The sequence below is a fragment of the Ischnura elegans genome, chromosome 12 (assembly GCF_921293095.1).
Source record: "Ischnura elegans chromosome 12, ioIscEleg1.1, whole genome shotgun sequence".
Lineage (NCBI taxonomy): Eukaryota > Metazoa > Arthropoda > Insecta > Odonata > Coenagrionidae > Ischnura > Ischnura elegans.
The window spans coordinates 48650228-48672385 of NC_060257.1; the positions used below are offsets into that span (position 1 = coordinate 48650228).

Sequence of the window (22158 nt, forward strand, 5' to 3'; positions counted from 1 at the left end):
CAAGTGATTTTGTTGGAAGCAATCTGTAGTAGAGAGCGGTTTCTTCGCAGTTATACAATTGCTCTTCAGTGTACTCACCCTCGTCAATCATTTTTTATGTTTTTTTATGTCTACGAAACAATGTATGGAATACGTTGCCAACCACGTTAATACAGTCGCTTGAAGTAGCGCTGATGCGATGTGTCGGTAGTCACACCGAGATAAAATACGCCATAAAGTTACCTACCTCAAAAAAAAAGGTCAATGTAATCATTTCGGGAGACATGGTGAGACCTGCGGTAAAGTACGGCACGTAATAACCGGAATTTACTGTGTATTGTGGCATATGCTTAGCAAAGTTTTGAACATTTACTAATATGTATGAGTTGGAAATTTTTGGCCTTGTAAAATAAAAATTGTACGAAAAATTCTGCATTCACAATGGTTGAGGTACAACCTGTCAATAATCTTAAGTAGCCATAATAGGATACTATCATGATTTTTGCAATTGCCTCCATTTTTAAGCAGTTGTGAGTTTATAATTGCGCTTCGCCTAGGTATTGTAAGAGTCATGTCAAGGCATTGAAAATGAAGTTGTTTCTAATGCAGCTTAGCAATGACTTTCCATATTACATTGACTTACCGGAAGACATCCAAAGGTGGGTCCCTCAACCAATACCCCTCCTTTTTTCATCTCTTCCCTTGAAAATCCCTCACTGTTGCGTTGGCTCTGAGCATCCTGGAATGTCACTCAGCTTTCAAACCCTGAATCTCTTGAGCTCAGCTCATCCTTCTTCAGCTTTTCAACTTAGTGTGGAAGGAATTCACTTGAGGAGAGAGAATGAAAAAGTGGATGGAGTTTCATAGTTATTTCTGAGAGGTGGACATTCAAGTTAGTGGATTCCAGCATCAGCCCATAGAATTCATAAGGGGCTTATGTGGCTGGTAATTTGTGGAAGAGCATGTAGGAGGATTCAGAATACTCCCTTGTGGAGAGAAATAAGATATATTGATGAAAAGGTTAAAGCCGTGTCCCAATTGGCCATTTGGCTATGCCAATTCCAGGATTTAGCCATGACGCCATCTTGGAAGGATGTCCCAACTCGTTAGCCAGCATAAGGGAGGGAATTTAGGCAGCTAACGCGGCCGCCAGATTTAGGCATCGAGGAGTGCATCCTTCGCCCGACTTTTCCCATGATTCTAAGCGTGCAAAGCGTCTTCAGGAGAAAGGGCATCATGGCTGTCAACAAGGGATAGTACTTGTTTGCAAGTAGTGTTGATATTTTGAGACTTGTTCGAATAATTATTAATTTTTATTTTGTTTATAATAATGAAATTGCGTTAATGGAAGTGTAAGAATAACGGAGAAATTAGTTAATGAGAAGGCGGCGTTAATTTTAATGCGAATTAATGTTTGTATGCTTCATATATATGTATATGTTATTTTATAACTTTTTATACCGATCACATGCTATCTTTTGCTACCGTTTACTTTTTTAACGTGTTAAATAATGCTTAATTATGTAACACTATGTCTAAATTCTTATTTAACACTTTTTGTACATTAGGTTAACACCCGTAAGAATAAACAATTATTATTATATGTTATTGGACAATGTCCCGAAATTGGAATCGGAATAAGTAACAACATTTAAAGTCTATAGTGATTATAAGATATGATACCGAAACCTGATTTATGTACGTAAACCATACTTTAAATAAATTTTGAAAATAATTCCCAAGTCAGACGGTAACAGTTTGAATAGACTAAATAGACCTGTTCTTAATAATACAAAACTAGAAATTAAATTGCTAAAATATAAGGAATTCGAAAAAGTACTTGGTTGAGAGACGACTGAAATATTACAAACCAATTAAGAGGAATATACGCTAACATATCGCCACAAACTTAGCTAAAACCTCTTTAACAAAACCATACGGAACTAAAAATACGAATTTGAAAGTATACCCCTACTTTACTATTACAAAAAATTTGTCTAAGATACTAAAATTATGATTCAATACTCTTCTCCGACATCTAATACTCAAAATCACTTGACACATCACATTTTAACAATTTAGGGTGGGTTTTGTTCATCATTTGTTCAAATCATTCCGATTGTCTCTTGTTTTGCATTGGCCTAGTTCCCAGTAGGTGGCAGCACCTGCGTAAGGATGTCCCAATTGATGCTCCCTTGTGGTTGGCTGCCCAGAATCTGGCTGGCTAAATACATGATGCCTAATGGCTAACGAGTTGGGACACGGCTTAAGCAATGATCACCAGGAGTTGATATTAGTAGTCGTTTCCATTCTCCATATTTGTTTGTGGACTTCAATTGTTATTGTGGCATTTCAGCACTTGTAAGGATTATGGGATGCAAGGAGATGAATACCTAAAGCAAAACTCTCTTCAATGTAGATGTGTTACTTGAACAAGAAATTAAAAATTGCTTTATTCATGCATAACTTTTAAGAGGTTCATTCCTGAATTACATTCACATTTTGTTGGTATTAATGAGTGAGGACACTTACTGCAAGAGAAACCAGACAAGGCTCGGCTAAGGTTATAGAATGCAAAATTATTGGAAGTTATCCACAAAAATGAGAAAGTAAATGAATTTAAAAGATTTTTTCCGTAGTGGATTTCAGAATTTCCATTTTCCTGATCCAATGGGTTGATGATGAGATGAAAATCAAGTGTTCTTAAATAGGTCAGTTGAATAGCTTTTTTCTTGAGTTGCTTGCCTAATTTTTTTCGAATATCGCTTTTGATTATCGAAAACTGCAGGGGCATTTTTCCACCAATTTCAAGTTTTAAATAAAGAAACATAAGCTAATTGGCAAACTTAATTGAACAGTCAATAAATATTCCTAAGTACGGTACACTCCTGATTATCTAGGCTAATGATTGGGAGGGGAGGCACGAATAATCGGAAAACACGCATTATCCTATCTTTACTATGATTTCTTGTAATTTTCATAATTTACATAAATCAAACAATATATTATTACTTCCGCACATAGTCAATAATTTTAGATTGCTTTCCAGAATCATTAAGAGCTTTCTCTCCCTGCCCGCGATCTATTTTGTGGTGATAACGTGATTGTACTCTTATTCCCACTGCTACAAGTAATATCTGGTTTCTGAAAACAACCTGTGGCTGCAGGGTCATGGATTCTGAAAAGAGGTTTGCACGAATGCTTTGAAACCACTTTGCGACGTCGGAAACTACACTGACAGGCACCGTGCCGAGTAGTCTCATCTCGCACAAGTTGCCCTGGATGCAACTGCTGCGGAACACAAATCCATAATCACTGAGCCCGATCCCGCACAGTGATGCTTAGAAAAGAGGAGCACGGAACTCCTGTGAAGACAATGGGTGCGCACATTAAAGGAAACCAGGGACGTAAGGCAAATTGTCTACGCAGGCGAGTGCCCGGCTATAACTAACACTTTCATCCTATTTGGATCTACCATCAAGAAGGTCCTTTTGGTCGCACATCAATTCCATTCTCTAACAAGTTTCAGAAGCTGCCACAACTACTGCTTGTCATTGTTCTTTCAAGATTTATGCTATCTCTACTTTCACCTCCCCCTCTGCCTTCACTTCTACTATTCCCTTCCTCTCCACTTTGACCTTTTATTTAAGCACTTTCATTTTTATAATCCAACCAATGTAATAATGTCACCATCTCCATTGAATATCCTACCTTTTACATGAGCACTTATCCTACCTTACATACGAGTACATTTGACCTTTTTTATCGTCACTCTCAAGTAAAAATTACAAATTTTACCCAGGAAATTATGTCACGATTAGTTCTTAGTTAAAAATAACTAACACTTCATCCCATTTGGATCTACCACCAAGAAGGTCCTTTTGGTCGTGCGTCAATTACGTTCTCTAACAAGTTTCAGAAGCTGCCACAACTACTGCTTGTCGTTGTTCTTTCAAGTGAGCCTTCATGTGCAGCTCAGAATTCTGTATCGTCGGGTCATCTTGCACCAATCTACTTGACTTAACACCCACTGTTTGTTGAGAACATTTGAGCTCTTTCATTGCATGAGTAGAGAGTTTGAAATGCACAACTATCCAATCACTAACATCTGCCGTGGTGGACGCTTCACTGCAATTTAGAAGACCATCTCTGATAACCAACTGTTATGTATGGGCCAAACTTGGCTCATGTGAATACAGGAAACTCTTGTTATTGTGAGAAGTTCATGGAACCGAAAAACCGGAGGTTCGTAGTAAAGAACTTTGTACGAGCGTTTGTTTCAGACTACATGGCAAAGAAAGCCTGCCTTGCCAAAATTCCTTGTCTCTTAATCTCCCCTTCTTATACTCGCCCTGCGGAATAGCTTCTGAGTGTGATATACACGATGAAATTATGAATAAACACAATAAGCCTTTGACATACGAGTAAGATGCGTTCTGAGAGCGTATTTGCGAGTTTATAAACCTATGCATGGAATTGAAAAGCGTGTTTATCCTGCACAATGCAACACCGCATTACACTTTTGGGTTATGTCACAAATGTGACGAACTGATCTGGCTGCTCGTGCGACGTGGATGGAGCCGAATAAATTGCATTATCGGTGAAAGGAAGAACGGGGAAACGCGGAACAGTTCCAGACTTCACAACGGATTTCATGAATACTTTGTTCAGACTTTGTCCACCGTGCGAATTCCTTTACGCCGCACTGCATCGCATAGGCTAACTCCAAAGTTGCCAAATTTGAAATTTTGGGCACGCTTGAATTTTTATTATGTTCGTAGAAGTAATGTCGTTAGAAGAGGACATACTGATTGTAATTTACGAGCAGAATGAGTTGGTCACCATGATTCCACAGGGATGAAGCTTATTACATGATATTGTGTGAATACTGAAGTATCTCCTGCTGAAAAAAGAACTATAATTGACGCTCTTGGGCTTTGTGTACGAGGAGAACATAATAAATGATTATGATGTAGCGTAATGTATGTCCACATTAAAAAATGCCGTAAGTTTGTTTAAAAAAACACTGTTGCCTATCTGTGGAACTTCATAATAAAGTTCACTTTATATTTCCTGGGACAGAAACGGAGGGCTTCGTAAAAACGAGAACTTCGTAATAATGCTGTTCATAGTAATGAGAGTCTACTGTATTGTGAATTTTTTATAGCAGCTGTAATATTTTTAGCATCGCCACTCACAAGAGTGAACACTGTCAACTAGGTCCCAGTTTGCCAGTGCTTGATGTATATAATTATGAATGTTTTTGCCTGAATGGCTTATCTCCAAAAACAGCTACTTTGAGGCGCATGTGCCTTTGCTGAAAATCCGATGAAACGAAGTGTGCTGTCAAGCTCATCTAGTCATCATTACTGGTACAAAACCCATTGTGACATATTTGGCATTATTAGGGAGTACATATTATTAGCATGTCAGTGAGTAGATTCTACACAACAGAAATCAAATCCTGGTCCATAGCAGGTATCAAGACAGTGAATACAGTAGACTTTCGTTATTACGAATTCACAGGACTGAAAAACACACTTTGTCAAAATTTCTTGTCCCCTCAATCTCCCGTATTTATAGTCGCACTGCAAAATAGCTTCAGAGTCGAGTGTATAATATACACAATTAAATTACGAGCAAATTTATGAAAACCAGCACGTTCGTTTGATTTTCTCATTAGAAGAATGCAGTATGACGAGGGTTGATATCTTCCCTAATACAGTTAGTCCTTGATATACGAACTAGATGCGTTCCGACACCATGCTCGTAAGTTGATAAACCTAAGCAAGGCATCAAGGACTGCGGTTATCCTGCAGAATGAAACACTGTATCACAATTGTGCGCTAACTCGCAACTCTGACGAACTCTGCGTGTGATGCAGCCTTAGCCGAAGAAATTCGCTATGCGCAGGAAGGAGGAACGAGCAAAATGCTGAAAATTTTCTGACTTCTCTATGGATTAAATAATATTTTGTTCATATAATGCGCAATGTACGAGTTCCTCTACACCACATCACATAGGCCAACTTGAAAGGTGCCAAATTTGAAATTTTGAACACTCTAGAATTTTTCGAATGTTCACATTTCTGAAACTTCCTCAATCCAATGTGCTTTGAATGAGGACTGTGCATCCAATTTACCAATGGCAACGAGTGGGTCACCATGATTTGCAAGGATGAAGCTAATTATGTTGTGTTGCGTGCGTAGTGGGGTGCATTCCTAATCACGCATCATCCTCATCAACGCATAACCTTGATGCAGCTGTTCTGAAATGCATCAAGATGCTGATGTATTATTCGGAATGGCTTGATGCGATGCGAGTGGGAAATATTCCGCCGTTCAAAATATCTGCAGGGATTAGTGCTGGAAGATAGTTCAGGGCGAAGTGATAAAACGTGGATTAACATACCGAAATTAATATGTATTGTTACTATGATGGCGAAAAACGATTAATTGATGAGTATAATAATACTTAAGCTTGAATCTGTATACGTTAATTCCAAGTCGTAAGTTGTAACTCTTATTTACTCAATCAGTGAGAGACTGAGCAGATTGATGGGAATTTGTGCAGCTAACTCCAAAAACTCAACAGAGAAGCATAGTGTATTGCATATCACAGCCATCTGTGAGTTTTACGTTAAAATTGTTTCGAATAGATGATTTTTATGATCAATATTGCATTGATTTAGCTGCTAAATATCAATTTGTGGTTTTCCAGGGAGATACTACAAGAAAACAATTATTCACAAAAATCGGGAGCAAATACTTAAAACCTAAATACAATTTTCACATAAGTGATTCCATTCATTATTTTGCTTGTGGGACAAAAGGTTTGATCAAGTATGATCCTATGTTGCAAGCGTAAGTTGTTGTGCAGTAGCTTATAATTATTATATATCTGTAAAATTACAAAAAATAATTGGTAAAAAACAGAATATTTAATTTCATCTTGACATATTCTTCATGTTCATCAAAAGTGCTAGAATGGATGTGGTTTCTATTAAGTCTGATCCACTGAGAATTGTGTAGTCTGATGGAATCATAGGTGAAAAATATATGTATGCTTTGCAAAATATGTGCTCACATTCATTGATGATTTTTCAAGAAAGATTTTTGTTTTCTTTATTAAAAGTAAGGAGCCTCATGTAGTCCTATAATGATATTAAAATTTTACGGTCAGCGTAGAGAATGAGGCAGCAAGAATAATATGAAATGCCTGCATACAGATAATGGGTGTGAATATATGGGTCAGACACTACAGGTGGAGTTACAGGCATGTGGGATTAAAAATAAAACTACAATTCCTCAATCCCCAAGCAGAATGGATTAGCTGAAAGAGCAAAGAGAACCATCGTAGAGATAGCTAGGTGCATGCTATCTGGCAGCAATTTGCCAAAATATAACTGGGTTGAAGCCTGTAGAGCAGCTGTATATCTCAAAAATAGCACCAGCCAAAGCACTATGGAATGCATTACCTGGGCAGAGATGGTCTGAAGGAAAAATTGACCTTAGTCATCTAAAAGTATTTGGATGCATTGCTTATGTGGCTAGAGAGTAATGAAGAAAATGTGTCAGTGTGTGGAAGCGAGGGTGGGGAAGCGGAAGCAAGAAGGTTTACTTTAAGAAATAGAGTGGCTTATAAATTAGCAGAGCACATACACTCCTTGTCATCAGCTTACTCAACCTGCAATAAACCTTTGTCTCATAGAAGTAGGTTTGAATAAAGTTAAGTTATAAATAGCAACAACATGTTTTGTGGCAACAGCTACTGTACTTCTGTTCTCTTATCAAAAAGAGGTTCTGGGTCTGATTTTTTGGAAAAGGTACATATTTAACTGTTCTGAGTCCATAAGAAACCTGAATCACAACATGTATTTTGCGAAAGGGATCATTGGACATTGTCCATATACTTAGAATACCACTCTTCAGATAAAATTTTGCACTTCCTTCTGATTTCAGAAAATTTTACATGGTGTAATTATAATTGAGAATTGAACATTAGCATTGAAAACAGGTAATCACTATCGCTGTAGTGATTACCAGTACTTTTCTATGTTTGATGATGCATTCTTTAAGACAAATAGCTGGTTCAGCTGAGAACCATTCTGGAAACCCATCACTTTGGATATCCATGATAGGAGCATGCCTACAGTTGGTTAGCATTTAGGAGGACTCTGAAAATAGTTGGCTGCATCATCAATGTGTTGATTAAAGAGTATTTGGGGCCAATTAATGTTGGCTGCAAGTATTTATTAAGGCTTACAAAATCACACGCTTTGAAATCAAATAATTGCGCTGAATACTTGCCTCTGTGGGGTTCTTCAAGCACTCATCAAAGTAAATCATGTGTACATCACTGTAAATCAAGGGTATACATAAAGTGACCATGCACACATCTCACAAGGTTGAAGTCTTGAATCCATTGCAAATTTGTAACGGAAATTGCGTAGGGTTTCAGGTTATATTCAAAATTTTTGTGGTAGATTATAAAATGGAATTTGAACGTCGTATCTATCATTTTGACCCGATTTTGTGGCTAATAAAATTACTTGATGCTGTTATCTATCATGGCATAACCATCCTGAATGTTCCTTACTTCTGATGTTTTATTTTCTTTCTTGTGGTCCTATTGTCTTCCAAAATTGTTTGGGGTACTTAAAAATCTGATAAAACTAACCAAGGACCAGGTGCTCACCTGAATACATTGAACAATTGCATTATTTACTGCAGGAAAGAAAATATGGCTCACACGTTTATGAAAGCATTAATGAAATTTTTTATTATTTTTCCTCTTTTCATTCCCAATATCCCTGTCATCTATCGCAAAATTAGTGATCACTCCGACTATGAAATTCTATCATCTGACCTAAACAACGTTCATTTGTGGAGCCAAGAGTGGGGACTCGAACTTAATCTGAGCAAATGCATGGCGTTACATTTCTTGCGGAATTCGTCCAATTCTAACCATGTTTATGCGGTGGATGGTATTAACATTAAGGCAACAGACGAAGTGAAATACCTGGGAGTTACGATAACCTCGAACCTCACGTGGGGAACACATATAAAGAATATTTGCGGCATAGCCCTGAAGAAATTAGGATTCGTCAAGCGTATTGTGGGAAGATTTTCGGATGAGAAAGTGAAAGAAAGGTGCTATTTCGCTCTCGTCCGACTGCACCTTGAATATGCAGCGAGCGTATGGGATCCGGTGCAGAAAGACTTAATCCGCGAACTGAATAAAATACAAAGGAAGGCTGCGCGTTTCGTCAAAAACTGCTACGGGCGTACAGACAGCGTTACCCAGATGTTAAGCGAAGTAGGCTGGGAGCCATTGGAGACTCGGAGGCTGCGCGCTAGGCTTAGATTGCTTGAACAATTGAGAATGGATATCTTTAAGAGCGACACAGAGAACATAATATTAGAGCCACACTATATTTCCAGGTCCGATAGAAGCGATAAATTAAAAGAGATGTTTTGCCGAACGGATAGATATGGGAATTCGTTTTTCCCCCGAACCATAAAGGACTTAAATAAACGCCAGTACCACCCTCGTTAGAGTACTTCATTTTTTTTAGCTGTAAACGGCTGGTGTCCTAACACCCCCTGCCACACGCCTTTTAGGCGGCTTGCGGGGTATTTTATAGATGTAGATGAACACTTCCTGATACAATTGAGGAAAGCTCAGAAATTTTTTGTGGGTTAGAAGAGGAGTGTGCCCTATAACGCAGGTTAATGTGATAGTCTCTTTGTTGGCAAGGTTGTTCTTTCCTAAAATGGGAAATCTTTGATTTATTCTTCTGCAGGACCAGCACCAAGGCAAGGTGCCATCTTCACTAGACTCAAACAAGGAGGGGGGCAGCGCAGTGGGGGCTACTGGTGGTGGGGGTGGGGCTACTGCAGCCGTGGCTCCACCCCCTGTGTCAGTGGGGGGCGCCGGAGGCCCCCCATCTGCAACCACGCCATCCTCACAAAATCCCCATCATGGGGGCCATCATCATCAGCACTCCATTGGGCCACCTGGTGGACCACGCGAAGAACCAGTTGTTGAGCCTATTAATGGTGTTGTACAGCCCCCTTGTGTGCCTCCCCCAGGCAGGCCTGGCCGCAATACCAACCAACTTGCATTTCTGCTGAGGCAAGTCCTCAAGGCAGTATGGAAACATCAATTCGCTTGGCCATTCCAGCAACCAGTGGATGCAAAGAAGCTCAACTTACCTGTAAGTTTAATTTTGTGGTTGATGCGTAGTTTTCCGTGGCGTTGTTCAGATGATGTCTCCATGCTTCTGGGTTTCACAGCGTGGATTTTCTTTGCAACAACAGTTTCTCCGGTATTCCAACTGGCATCTTCAGGTCGATGTCTTTCAACCTGAAGATGCCGGTTGGAATACCGGAGAAACTGTCATCGCAAAGAAAATCCACGAGGTGAAACCCAGAAGCATGGAGTCATCATTTAATTTTGTGGTATCTGCAGCTTTTGATGATTTATATGTTCTGTCATATATGGAACTGTGCATACAATTATGCCTGCTAGCATTACATTTTTTTGACTTCATCAGAATGCCTTTTGTAACTACTATCTCGTGCCGTTTTTGGCATATTACTAAGGAGTGTTATGTCCTCATAATCCTGTAGTGCTCTTCCACAAAAAAATCAATTTCAATGTTTCCATTCATTGTGGATATTCTCCTTTAGAAGAAATTCTCTTGTTTTTACTATTTAACCTAAGTATTAATTACATAGGGACAATTTCCACTCTACATTAGTGTTTCCCAAGCTACCTCTATCCAATGGCCATCATTTTAATAAAAATCCTTAATCTATAATCACAAAAATTGTCATCAGAATCTCTGACATAGAAAACTTATGTTATCAGTTGCAGGTGCCTCTAGTAGGGTTTACTTTGAACCTCAAGAAAATAGCTTTCCGTGGGCATTAAATGAACACACACTATCTAGTATCTTCTTTTTCACCTCAGTTGCCTCGTTTATTCTTCTCCTCTACAATATAGTGATAACTTTGAAAACCTTAGGAATCATAGTCAATTCATAGTTTGTATTTAGATTAAAATTGTGCCTGCAAAATATTTTTTAACATTTAAATTGTCTCTCATCATAATGAATTTTTACCTTTTCCAGGATTACCATAAAATCATCAAGCATCCCATGGACCTTGGTACAATAAAGAAGCGCTTGGAACAGAACTATTACTGGAGTGCTAAGGAATGCATCCAGGATTTCAATACCATGTTCTCCAACTGCTATGTATACAACAAGCCAGGGGAGGATGTTGTGGTTATGGCTCAAGCTTTAGAAAAGCTCTTCTTGACCAAGGTTAGTACTTCACATTTTCTTGTTATAAGGCCATTCTGTGATATGCCTAGGCAAGGGCCAGTTCAGAATGAGTTATCCCCAGACCCCTCAATGTTCATGAAAATTTTTGTGCTTGTTTTAGCTTCATATTAAAGATTCAATAGGACCTTATTGCAAAATTCTAAAAACACAGCTGAATATATTTCAAAATGTAGGTTTTTCGTGAAAATTTTGCCAGGAAGTATGGCATCTATGTTAATCCATGTATCCCAATTAATAATATTTCATTGAATACTTTTTGTAAATCTATTTGCTCATTGTGTTTCTCAAATGTCTCTCACAGGTGGCCCACATGCCCAAGGATGAGGTAGAGGTGGAACCGCCACCTGCTCCTTCAAAAGGTCCTAAGGGTAAAAAAGGATCTGCTGGGAGGGTGCCAGGCCCTGGGACACCAGGTGGTGGTGTGCCCTCGGGAGGTGGTGGTGGTGGCAGAGGAAGGCCCCCAAGTGGGGCTGCCGTTTCATCCTCTTCGCCAACCACCACAAACTCAACGGCCACCCCAGGTGGCCTGCCACCTCACCACCATCACCATCATGGCGCAACTCCAGGAGTGCATCCACTGGCACCAGGAGCTGTACCCGGAAGCACTGCAACTGGCACTACTAATGTTCCTTCTGCTGCAGGTCTTCCTCATGGGACTCACAACTCATTGCCACCACAGGTATGTGAATTTTGTTTTCAAATAGAAACTCCTGTATTCATTGATGATGTAAAATATGTGGCCTGTGGTATTCTTCTCTGTTCAAAGTTCATTTTGTAAAATATTACGGTTTCATTGTAGATTTCATTCCATTCTCTTAGCATGGTGGTAGGTAATGTTGATTTGAAACCTAGGGATTTGGATATGGTTAATTTTTTCCCTCCCATTTCTTCATATTTTAAAAATCTTATCGCTTAAGGTACTGCACACTCCCGATTATCGAGGCTAGAGATGGGTCGGTTCCGATTCCTGGTTCTTGGTTCTGCCGATTCTTGCCTGTGGAACTGATATCAAGAACCGAGCGCATAATGTTGGTACTTTAGAACCGGCTCAGAACCATCACGAGGATTTGAATTTGGTACGCCAAGCCGAAATGGTCTGCAGTCTATTCAAGGCCATAAAGTGAAAAAAAATTTAAACGCATATATTACTTACCAATTGCGTGGTGTCCACGTTTTTTTTTCTTTTGAGAGTTGCTGGCAAACACGCGTATTTAAGGGTTCATCAGTTATCGCACGTGCCAATATTGTAGCATTTCCTTAGCCGTGGCCGCTTAGGATGCTTTCCAAGGAGCTGACTTTTCGCCTGCCGCAGTCCACAGCATGGTGCCATTCTTTCAACTTTCCATTGGTCTCTATGGATGACTTCAAACAAGTCAAATTGCACTCTTGAGAGCACTGCACCCATTTCAACCCGGTCGTGCTATGGGCCGTCTACGGCGAGAGATACACACACACATTTAGGCCACATTGAGACCACTTTCCGACGGAACGACCTTTTGCGGGGCACCGTTCACTTGAAATTCAGGCAGCTTTCAGGCGAGATGACTCTGCAACGCCGTGTTCCGTGCTGTGAACGGCGGCCAGCAGAAAATAGTCTCGTGTGAAAGTGGTCTTAGGATTGAATCATATACGTGTGCAGTAATTCTTCAACATACGAGCAAGATAAATTCCGAGAACTTGTTCAAAAGTTGTTAAACCTATGCAAGGCATCGGAAAGTGTTGTTATCCTGCAGAATGCAACACTGCACAACAATTTGCGTTAGCTTATGGCCACTCAGTTTTTCCATGGTGTCACTGTACCAGCGTGCTGAGCAGAGTTTATTGTTGAGGCTATAAGACCTGGGACAGAGAAGCATGTGAATAAGTTGTAAATTAGAGTAACAATTTTAGATGCATCTCAGAATGCAGAATATATTTTGAACTGACTCACACGTAACGACAAATTATCAAATGATATTGTCCGAAGTTGGGGGAGTTTCACTATTGATCCTGATGCTATGCAGTATGTAAACTGTGCATAAGCGCTTCCCTTCAAATTAACAATCAACCACTACTGTTTTCAGTGAACGCCTGAGGTAGTACTGCAGGCAATGTTTCTGCCAAAAATAGAATAGATTAGATCCAAATAGGGTAAACATTTTGACTTTTTAAAATCAAAACCTTGAGAAAGAACCAGTGGCTCTCTGATGTAATGTGACATATTGGTCCATCATGCAATCTTTAACAATATGTCATTCAAACTTTTATTTGGCAAATAAAATTATGGAGACAATCTTAAGTTTTTTTTACAGAGCTTTCCTGCTATTTCCATCTTAAGTGAAATTATTTTCATTTATTTCTTGTGGTTGTTCATTTAAATTTGCGATTAATTCAGATTGTAAGAGTGCATCCTTGGAACGGAGTATCGAAAACCGATGAGGAAAAACTGGACCGCTACCGAGAACTAAAAAAAATTTAAGAACTGACTCATCCTTAATCCAGGCTAATGATGGGGAGAGACGGCATGAATAATCGGGAAACACGGATAACCCGAACTTTCGCTGTAATGATAGCTTTCTTTGCCAGACCGTGATCTTTTTTAGCGGCAATAACATTAGACCTGGTTTCGAAAACCATGCATCCGTGGCTGCGGGATCTGTTATCACGGAGCACAGTCGTGCACTGTTAGGCTTAGAAAACAGGAACACTGAGATCCCGTGAATGCAGGTATAGAGCGTTCCACATTTAGTTGACATTACGGGCCTTATGGATAACAGTGTTGCCAAGCTTCTGCTCCGCCAGGAGGCATCCTAACAGCATATGCAACCACACATAATATGGCACCAAAATGGTTTAGTTCAAAAAGGAGTTAGGGATCGCACAAAAGACGGCGTAAATTAAGGAATTTTTTAGCGTAAATTACAATACCTTTGCTGCAATATAAAAGGAAAAGTCTTCTGTTATTTTATGTATGTACATATTCAATGCACAAGCTGAATAATGAATAATCTATAATGTAAAAAATAACAATAAATTGAAGGATAATAAAAATTATCGCCACTGCTGAATAAGACAAAATTTCTATTCCTCCCATATTATGCAATATTTTTTGGCTCTGGCTAGTATTACATGAAAGGCGATGTTGTATAAGACATCATCAATCTTTAATTTTTTTAAATTTTCCCGTACTTGGTTTATTGTAAGTTAAAGATCTCTTTTCAAACTGACATCTTCAAACCTCTGCGTCAAAGTCGTCAGCGAAGGCCAGAATGGAAGAATAACCGGAAAATATGGATTAGGAAATAGAAATGAAAGAGGAGAAAGGCTGTTTGAGTTCTGCACAGAACACAAATTAGTGGTTGCATTAAAAAATGCAGGAGAAAAGGTCTTAACTCAACTGTATAAAACTATCTGCGATATGTACTCAACAGGAGATTTACCTAGTGACTTCGAGAAGAACATCATCATTCTCATACCCAAAAAGAAGAGAGCTGAGAAGTGCGAAGAATTTAGGACCATAAGCCTGACAACACATGCGTCGAAGATTCTGACAAGAATCATTTGCAGGAGAATTGAACTAAGAGCAGAAGAATTCCTGGATGAGGACCAATTCGGATTCAGGAAAAGCAGGGGCACAAGGGAAGCATTTTGGCTCTTAGGATGATCATAGAGGAGAGAATGGAGAAAAACAAACCAACCTTCATAGCATTTGTCGATTTAGAGAAGGCCTTTGATAACATGGAATGGAATTCAATGCTTAGAATCTTGAAAGAAATAGGTGTACTCTACAATGATCGTAGAATTGTTCATAGTTTGTATAAAAACCAAGTAGCTGTGATCAAATGTGGACCAAAGCAGAAGCAAGAATAAGAAAAGCCATCAACGAAATCAAGCAGAAAGCTTCGGGTGTCAATATCCACGGAGAAAAAATTAGTATGCTGTGATTTGCTGACAACATAGCAGTGATAGCCGAGACAGAGAAGGATTTGAAGAAGACGTTGACAAACATGGAAAGGACAATGGCCAGATATCAGTTGAAAATCAACAAAAAGAAGACTTAGATATTAGTTTGCAGCAAAAGAGAGGAGGCTAAAACAAACATCAACCTAGGAAAGCATAAGCTTGAAGAGGTGAATGAGTTCTCTTACCTGGGAAGCCGAACTACCAGCGATGGACGGAGCAAGAAAGAAATACACAGTAGAATAGCGCAGGCAAAGAGGGCTTTCTACAAAAAGAAGAATCTTACAGCTGAAAATACCAGCATAGAAGTAAGGAAACAATTCATCAGATGGGGTATGGAGTAGGAATAACAATTCATCATATGGAGTATGTTTCTCTATGGAAGCGAGGCTTGGACTTGACAGCAGCAGAGAAGTCAAGAGTGGTAGCATTCGAAATGCGGTGCTACCGAAGAATGATGAAGATAAAATGGATTGACCGTGTGAGTAATCAGGAAGTGCTAAGGAGAGTGGGAGAAAAGAGAAGCCTCCTAAAAACATTAAGCAGAAGAAGGGACAACTTAGTTGGCCAATTTTGAGGCACGATGGTCTCATGAAGGCAATCGTTGAAGGACAAGTGGAAGGGAAAAAAGGCAAGGGACGGCCCCGAATGAGTTATATAGGACAGGTTATAAAGGATGTAATAGAGGATAAATATGTAGCTATGAAGAGATTAGCGGATAGGAGAGAGAAATGGAGAGCTGCGTCAAACCAATCTTAGGATTGTTGACTAATGATGATGATGATCTTCAAGGCTAATTTCCTTAATGTTCTTTTCCCTCCTTGTAGTAGGCAAGGATTCCAATTTCCTTGGGTAATAAGAGGCATTATCTACCGCTATAATTGATCCTTCGGGTAAGTTTTCAAGAAGTGAGTGCTCAAACCATCTCTCGTAACACTCGCCACCCACTTCCCTCATGCTCATCCATTGAGTTCTTTTTGTACAGAAACACATGGAATGCTCCTTTTATGAACCCATTTTCCGTTCCTGCGTGTATAATTGCAGATCGTTCTCCTCTGGAAGTGGAGGCCAAGCCCAGTATTTAGTCCAGCAAGGAAAGCTTGACGCGAATTTTCTAATTGTTTGTTTCGCAAACTAATGTTCACTATTTGTCCAACATTAATCCAACTTTCGCCTGTAAATACACTCGTCCTGTGTTAGCAACGATATTTTTTAGGTGCATTAAATAATTAATTGTGCCACCAACGAATAATATCATCCCTTTTGATAAGGATGATTCTTTACCCCCTGCGTTCGTACACGAAGCCTATCTCCAAAAGAAGACGATATATTGTTGTCCTTTTGTAATCTGGGAGAATACTATCCATATTTACCGAGTTTGAGATGGATTTAAAGTCGGAGGAATATTTTTCACGAAGGATTCATGTACCTTCCTTCTAATTCCCGATATCACAAAATCGTCGAAAATCACTGCTCTCGAATTTTTGTAAGGCTGTCTAATTTCTTTAGTTTTTGAAGGAATTACCAATGGATCACGGGAGCTTTCCTTTCTCACTCCGCAAACAGTAGACTCCGAGCACCCAGTAGCCTTCGAAGTTTCTCGGTAGGCCTCACTAATGCTGAGAGATTTCCTGAAGTACGAGAAGACTTTGAGCGCCAACTGTCTTTCGCGGCTTATGAGCTTCTGACCTTTTCTCCTCTTCCATCGGACATATTGATCGGGCGTGTTACAGCAGTGTTAAGTATAAAACACACTTCACAATTCTCAAATTCAGCAGACCACACAACCACGGCCCCTTCGGCTAGGGTCGATTCTGGTGAAGGTTTTATGGTACCCTATGAAAGGAACTCCGAAAAAACCCTAGCCCCCTCTAAGAAAAGGCGTGCACTGAATGGGGTAGTGTTTCGCATAGATTGAGATATTCTCTTTCTTGGTTTCCGCGATAGGACCGAAATACCCAAGGCGAAAGCGTCTTATTTCCAAGCCACTTGCTTACTTTTGTGTATAAATGTATTCTGATAAAAACACTGCTGTTTCGACGTATGAGTATTCTCTGTTTAGGATATCAAATGAATAGATAAATACATTTCATATTATGCATTGACAAAAACTCCTTTTCCGCCCGAGAATTTTCCCTCTGCGCGCAAGAAAAAGTAAGAAGCCCGTCCCAGCGTCGCCGTAATATATTTTCTTAAGATCAAAACCTTGTAACTCGCTTCAGAGTTGATGTAAGTTAATTATTTTTTCATCAAAAATAACTTTGTAGAGAATGTAGAGAAAAAGATACAATTTTCTGACGGAAATTTAAGGAAATGTTTTTTATAGCTTTTGTTATAATTTTTATTGGAAAAGTATTGGCACCAATGAATGCAGCATCTCTTTCTACATTCGAATGCAATTTTAATCAGTGCATAACGCAACATTAATTTTCGTGCTGTTATTGACAACACCGTGCTCCTGGCCTTATGGAGATTAACATGGGGAACAATTCTCCATAAGAGCCCATACTGTCAACTAAATGTGGAACGCTCTAAAGTCCTAGCGATCCCTTCCTCTCCAGTTTAACCTTGAATTTTCACGGCATAAACATGCCTGAGTTCGACGAAATCTTCGATTTCCTTGGGCTGTATTCAACCGCATGCAAGACCAAGGCAATAGTTGCGCATTTGCAAAATGATATATGCTTTAACCCTTTCGAAACGGCGGAGTTTTCGTCTTAGCATGACTGTTGTACTGAGCCCCAAGAGACTCTTCTTTCTCGTGGTATGGAGCATTTTTGGAGGGCATTCGTTAAGAAGGGTCTGGCTGAACCTTCGCATCATCTCGGCTTTGACTTCGCATTATCTGGGACTCCAAGAGTAGTTGTGCTCCCTCCTTTCCGGGTTTACGACGATACCTGCAGCATTGGTTCGCAGTCAACTTTTGTATTGCTTATATGTAATTAGCAAATGGATAATTGTTGCTTTCACGTACATTGCAGACGTTGAATTGAATTCGTCATTTTTATAGGAACATTGTCAAATTTTAAACGAAGTTATAAGGCCATTATTAACGCATTTAATGCAGCAACAATTTCCATGTTGATGTTTATACATAACTTGAGATATAAGTTAATATTTATCGTAGAATTTCGTTTAAAAATTGTAAATGCTGCCCAAAAGACAAATAATTCAATTCTTAGTTTATTTTTCTTGAGAAATGAACAAATACTTATTTCAAAACCTGACTGGATAAACAATTGAATGACCGCTGTCCCTAACGGGTAAGAGGGGTTATAAAGGACGAGGGGTCAGGTACCTGCTCCCAGATTCAAAGACGTCGTAAACCTGCGAGCGTCCTAAAAGGGGGAGAGCTAGAAAACGTATATATACGGCTTTCCTTCTCCTGGCTAGCAAAATCTCTTAAAAGATTATCGATAACATTTTTCTTGACTTACGATTGGTAAACAGTTGAAAAATCTTTTAAAATTAATGAAGAATTTTTTTGCCGCCGCTTATCGTCTTTTATACCAGAATACCAGAGAATACATCCAAGTAATCTTAAAACATTACTTGTGTGCTAGCAAATAAAATAATCCATTTTACGAAGGGGATTCTAATGTATATATTGAGCCCAATGTAGCCTAGCATTAAAATGCAGTAATTGTGATAATTTTGCGTCAGATTTTAATTTTTTGTGAAGATCGCGGAAAACATTGAATGAGAGTGAAAATCATGCAGAGATAATCTGCAACGCGGATAAGCTGCAGCCGCTTAATCGGGAGTCTGCTGTATATTTATGATTATATGCTTTTTGTGTCCATTGTTAGTGGGTACTTGTGTTTCCAAGAGCGTGCTAATTTCTTGATTCTAGACTTAGGAGGAAGAGATTTTTTGGTGTTTTGTGAAATGAACATTATGAAATATTCATGCAAGGGAATTAATGTTACCTGATAGCATAATATGTCTCGGTCCAGAAAAATTTCCACAGTGAGAGATGTCTCTAAGGAAGTTCTAGACTTTTTTTCAAGCATATTAATCTTTGAATGGGTCTTGAGTCTAGTACATAGTACCTCTGTCTCACTCAAATCGTTAAAATTTGAGTCTCCTGGAGCCCTGCCAATCAGTCGCTAGAAGTCAGATACCACTTTGAAAGCATTAAAATTATGGATGACTTGAAATTATATTCGGGCATAGATTGAAGTTTCCAGGCAGTAAAGAGCAAAGGAGCAATGTGCATAATAAATTTCAAGTAATTGAAATTTTTTTTCTCCTTATCTTGACCTTGTTTAATACATGTTAAAATATTTCTTGAAGTGTAGGTAACGTTGATCTACACACCAAGAAATATTTTAACATGTAATTGAAATTGTCGTTTCTCCAGAATGTGTACTTTCTAGAACTGATTTCAATTATCTTGGATCCATGTGCAATACCACCTTTCTTCTCTTGTTGAAAAAATTGTTGGTTTATTTATTGTGAAGATATTGAAGGTAACTGTCAGAAATTGGCTCAGTTCTAAATTATGAATGATGATCATCAGCCTGTGACATCGTAATAATTGTTCCAGGATGCATTGAGGCTGAAGCCTCTGCAAAATGGCATGGAATATACAAACTGAGCAGGAAATATTTTGCTGTCTTAAATGACTGCGAGAGTGCTTGAAGATGGGTAGTTTGACGTGTAAAAACATCAATTAAGGTCCCAAAAAATTAATATTTGCAGTTACTGTGATTGCAGAAAATGCTGAAGGGGAAATAAGTTGAGTATGCTTAACGACTTAGCCTCCCTAGTTTACATGCTATTTTATGATGACAACTGCAAAATATTCAAAACCTAGTGCATCTCACTGGTGCTTCACCTGGGAACTGAAATTTAATGAAAATAAGTGTAATGCCATAACTTTTTACCTTAAAAAAATTCCCTCGTAACTTCAATTACTCCTTAAGTTCAATACCCATGAACCACTAATCGTTAGTGTCAAGGTCTTGGTGTATCATTTGTTCATGTTAAATTTCTCTGAGCACATCCAAATTGTTAAATTCGAAGGAATTGCAATCAATGCTTTTTGTTTTCTTCGATGAAGGAAACTACCGTATTGCATCGTTCAGAATCTTCCATTCCTATGCCTTAAAAGCGGTGTTCCCACTCAACCGTGAAAACCTTAAAACCGTGAATAAGCCGTGAATTTCGTCTACCGTGAAAATACCTGGAAATAGCGGTGAAATTCGTCATGAAACTTTAAAAAAACTCTCATACTTGATTTTAGATCTACGATTGACGGATCAAAAGAAAAATAGGTCAGTCACTCGCAGATACTGTCCACGCATTTATCTGCACACGTATATTCAAAGCGCAAATATTGGTCCGTGTGCCGTGACGACACACAGACCTTAAGGCTGTGATTGGACATTTAACAAAAGTGATCATTAACCCTGGTGAGAAATCAGACACCTCTTCACTTCCCTGTCACCCTCCATTTTCTCACTCACAACCTTTAGCCGGCCCTAAATTTTACTAACGATAGGCGAAGTCATTAGAGCTTTTTCATTGCTGCGTTTTGCATTCCCGGCTTGTATCGCGGTTGCTATATTTTTAGTTAACGTGCGGCCAGTGATTTTTATGAGATCAATATTTCTTCCTAAAATGGCTTATCAAACAAACCGTGAATTTGGCCCAATTTAGACCATGAAAACCTGGAAAAACCGTGAATTTTATAATTTAGTTAGAGTGGGAACCCTGTAAAAGTCACCTTTAATAAATCTACAACATCCTCAACTCTGTCACAGACTGCCCTGAACTCCTTTTGTTTCATATCTGAGCGCCATCCTCCCCTATGCAAACCCACTCACTGTTCCGCAACCAGTTCCCAGATTATCAATCATTCATTGCCCTTTTTTTTTGCCTCCCCCATTTTTGCAATTCCCTTCCTCTGAATGTTGATCCCTTTCCTCTCTCCTGGACAATGTTCACAAACTTGGCTATCTCACCTCTCTGATATCATCAATAGCATCATTTCCAATATATATCTTTTTAGTGATAGTTCCCATTCTCTTTGTTATATTTATTGGGTCATTGTAAATTTGCAATATTGCTATATATGAGCATTTTCAGTAAAATTAAAGTGAAATCAAGGCAAAGATTAATGGTGAAGAAAATCTTCATATCCCTAATAGTTTATACAGCCTGATGTGTGACTGACTCACTCATAGATACAAATTCCCAACTACTTCCCACACACCAACCACTAGAAGAGCTGGAGAATTGAAATATCGTTTGGACCTTGGGAATGAAAAATGATTCGGTGGAAAAATCCCTAAAACCCCTGGATTCCCCCTGAAACTCCAATAAAATTGAAAATAGCGGGACTTTTCGGGTACCTTTTATCGTGCAATTGGCTACTGCTCCTCAACCATTCCACTTGAGCAAATATTTGAAACTTATTCTAATGCTAGAAAGATGAGGCTTTCGCCTGATGTTAGTTTAATTTCTATGTACTGTACTGCGGCTCCACAGTGACTCATCGATGCCGAAAAAGGATGAAATTTTCTATAAAATTGAAGGTGTATGCAGAGGGCTCTAGTTCGGAGACTTCAATGATGGCATATGATTTCTCATGGCATAAAGCACACCACCGATACACTGACTTTAAATAATTTATTTACTCCACTTTTGCGTGAGGTACAGCCTCCTAATTCACGTGGGTGATGGGTTACTGGTGCCCCTATGAGTCACTGGAGAACACAGAATTCTCATTCTGAACACGTACAACCCTATACCATTTTTCTGAACTGAAGGCGGCTGACCTTGAGCGTGCTCGCAACCCACCCACTCTTCTAGCCAATCACAGAAGAGCGACAGGAGAATGTGTGGAAGAGCCCGCAGTCTCTCTCCGAACTCCGAGCAGT

The 22158-nt window shown here is 39.1% G+C and overlaps 1 protein-coding gene across 8 annotated transcripts in view; it reads left to right on the forward strand.

Annotated features, from left to right (window-relative positions):
* Nucleotides 1-22158, forward strand: part of LOC124169672 (homeotic protein female sterile-like) — a 107712-nt gene that overhangs the window by 23876 nt on the left and 61678 nt on the right. For all 8 annotated transcript variants that reach the window (XM_046548335.1, XM_046548339.1, XM_046548336.1 and 5 more), the window contains 3 exons: nucleotides 9785-10198; nucleotides 11117-11311; nucleotides 11634-12011. In XM_046548335.1, the coding sequence (XP_046404291.1) occupies nucleotides 9785-10198; nucleotides 11117-11311; nucleotides 11634-12011 (987 nt within the window). The remainder of the gene's footprint in view (nucleotides 1-9784; nucleotides 10199-11116; nucleotides 11312-11633; nucleotides 12012-22158) is intronic.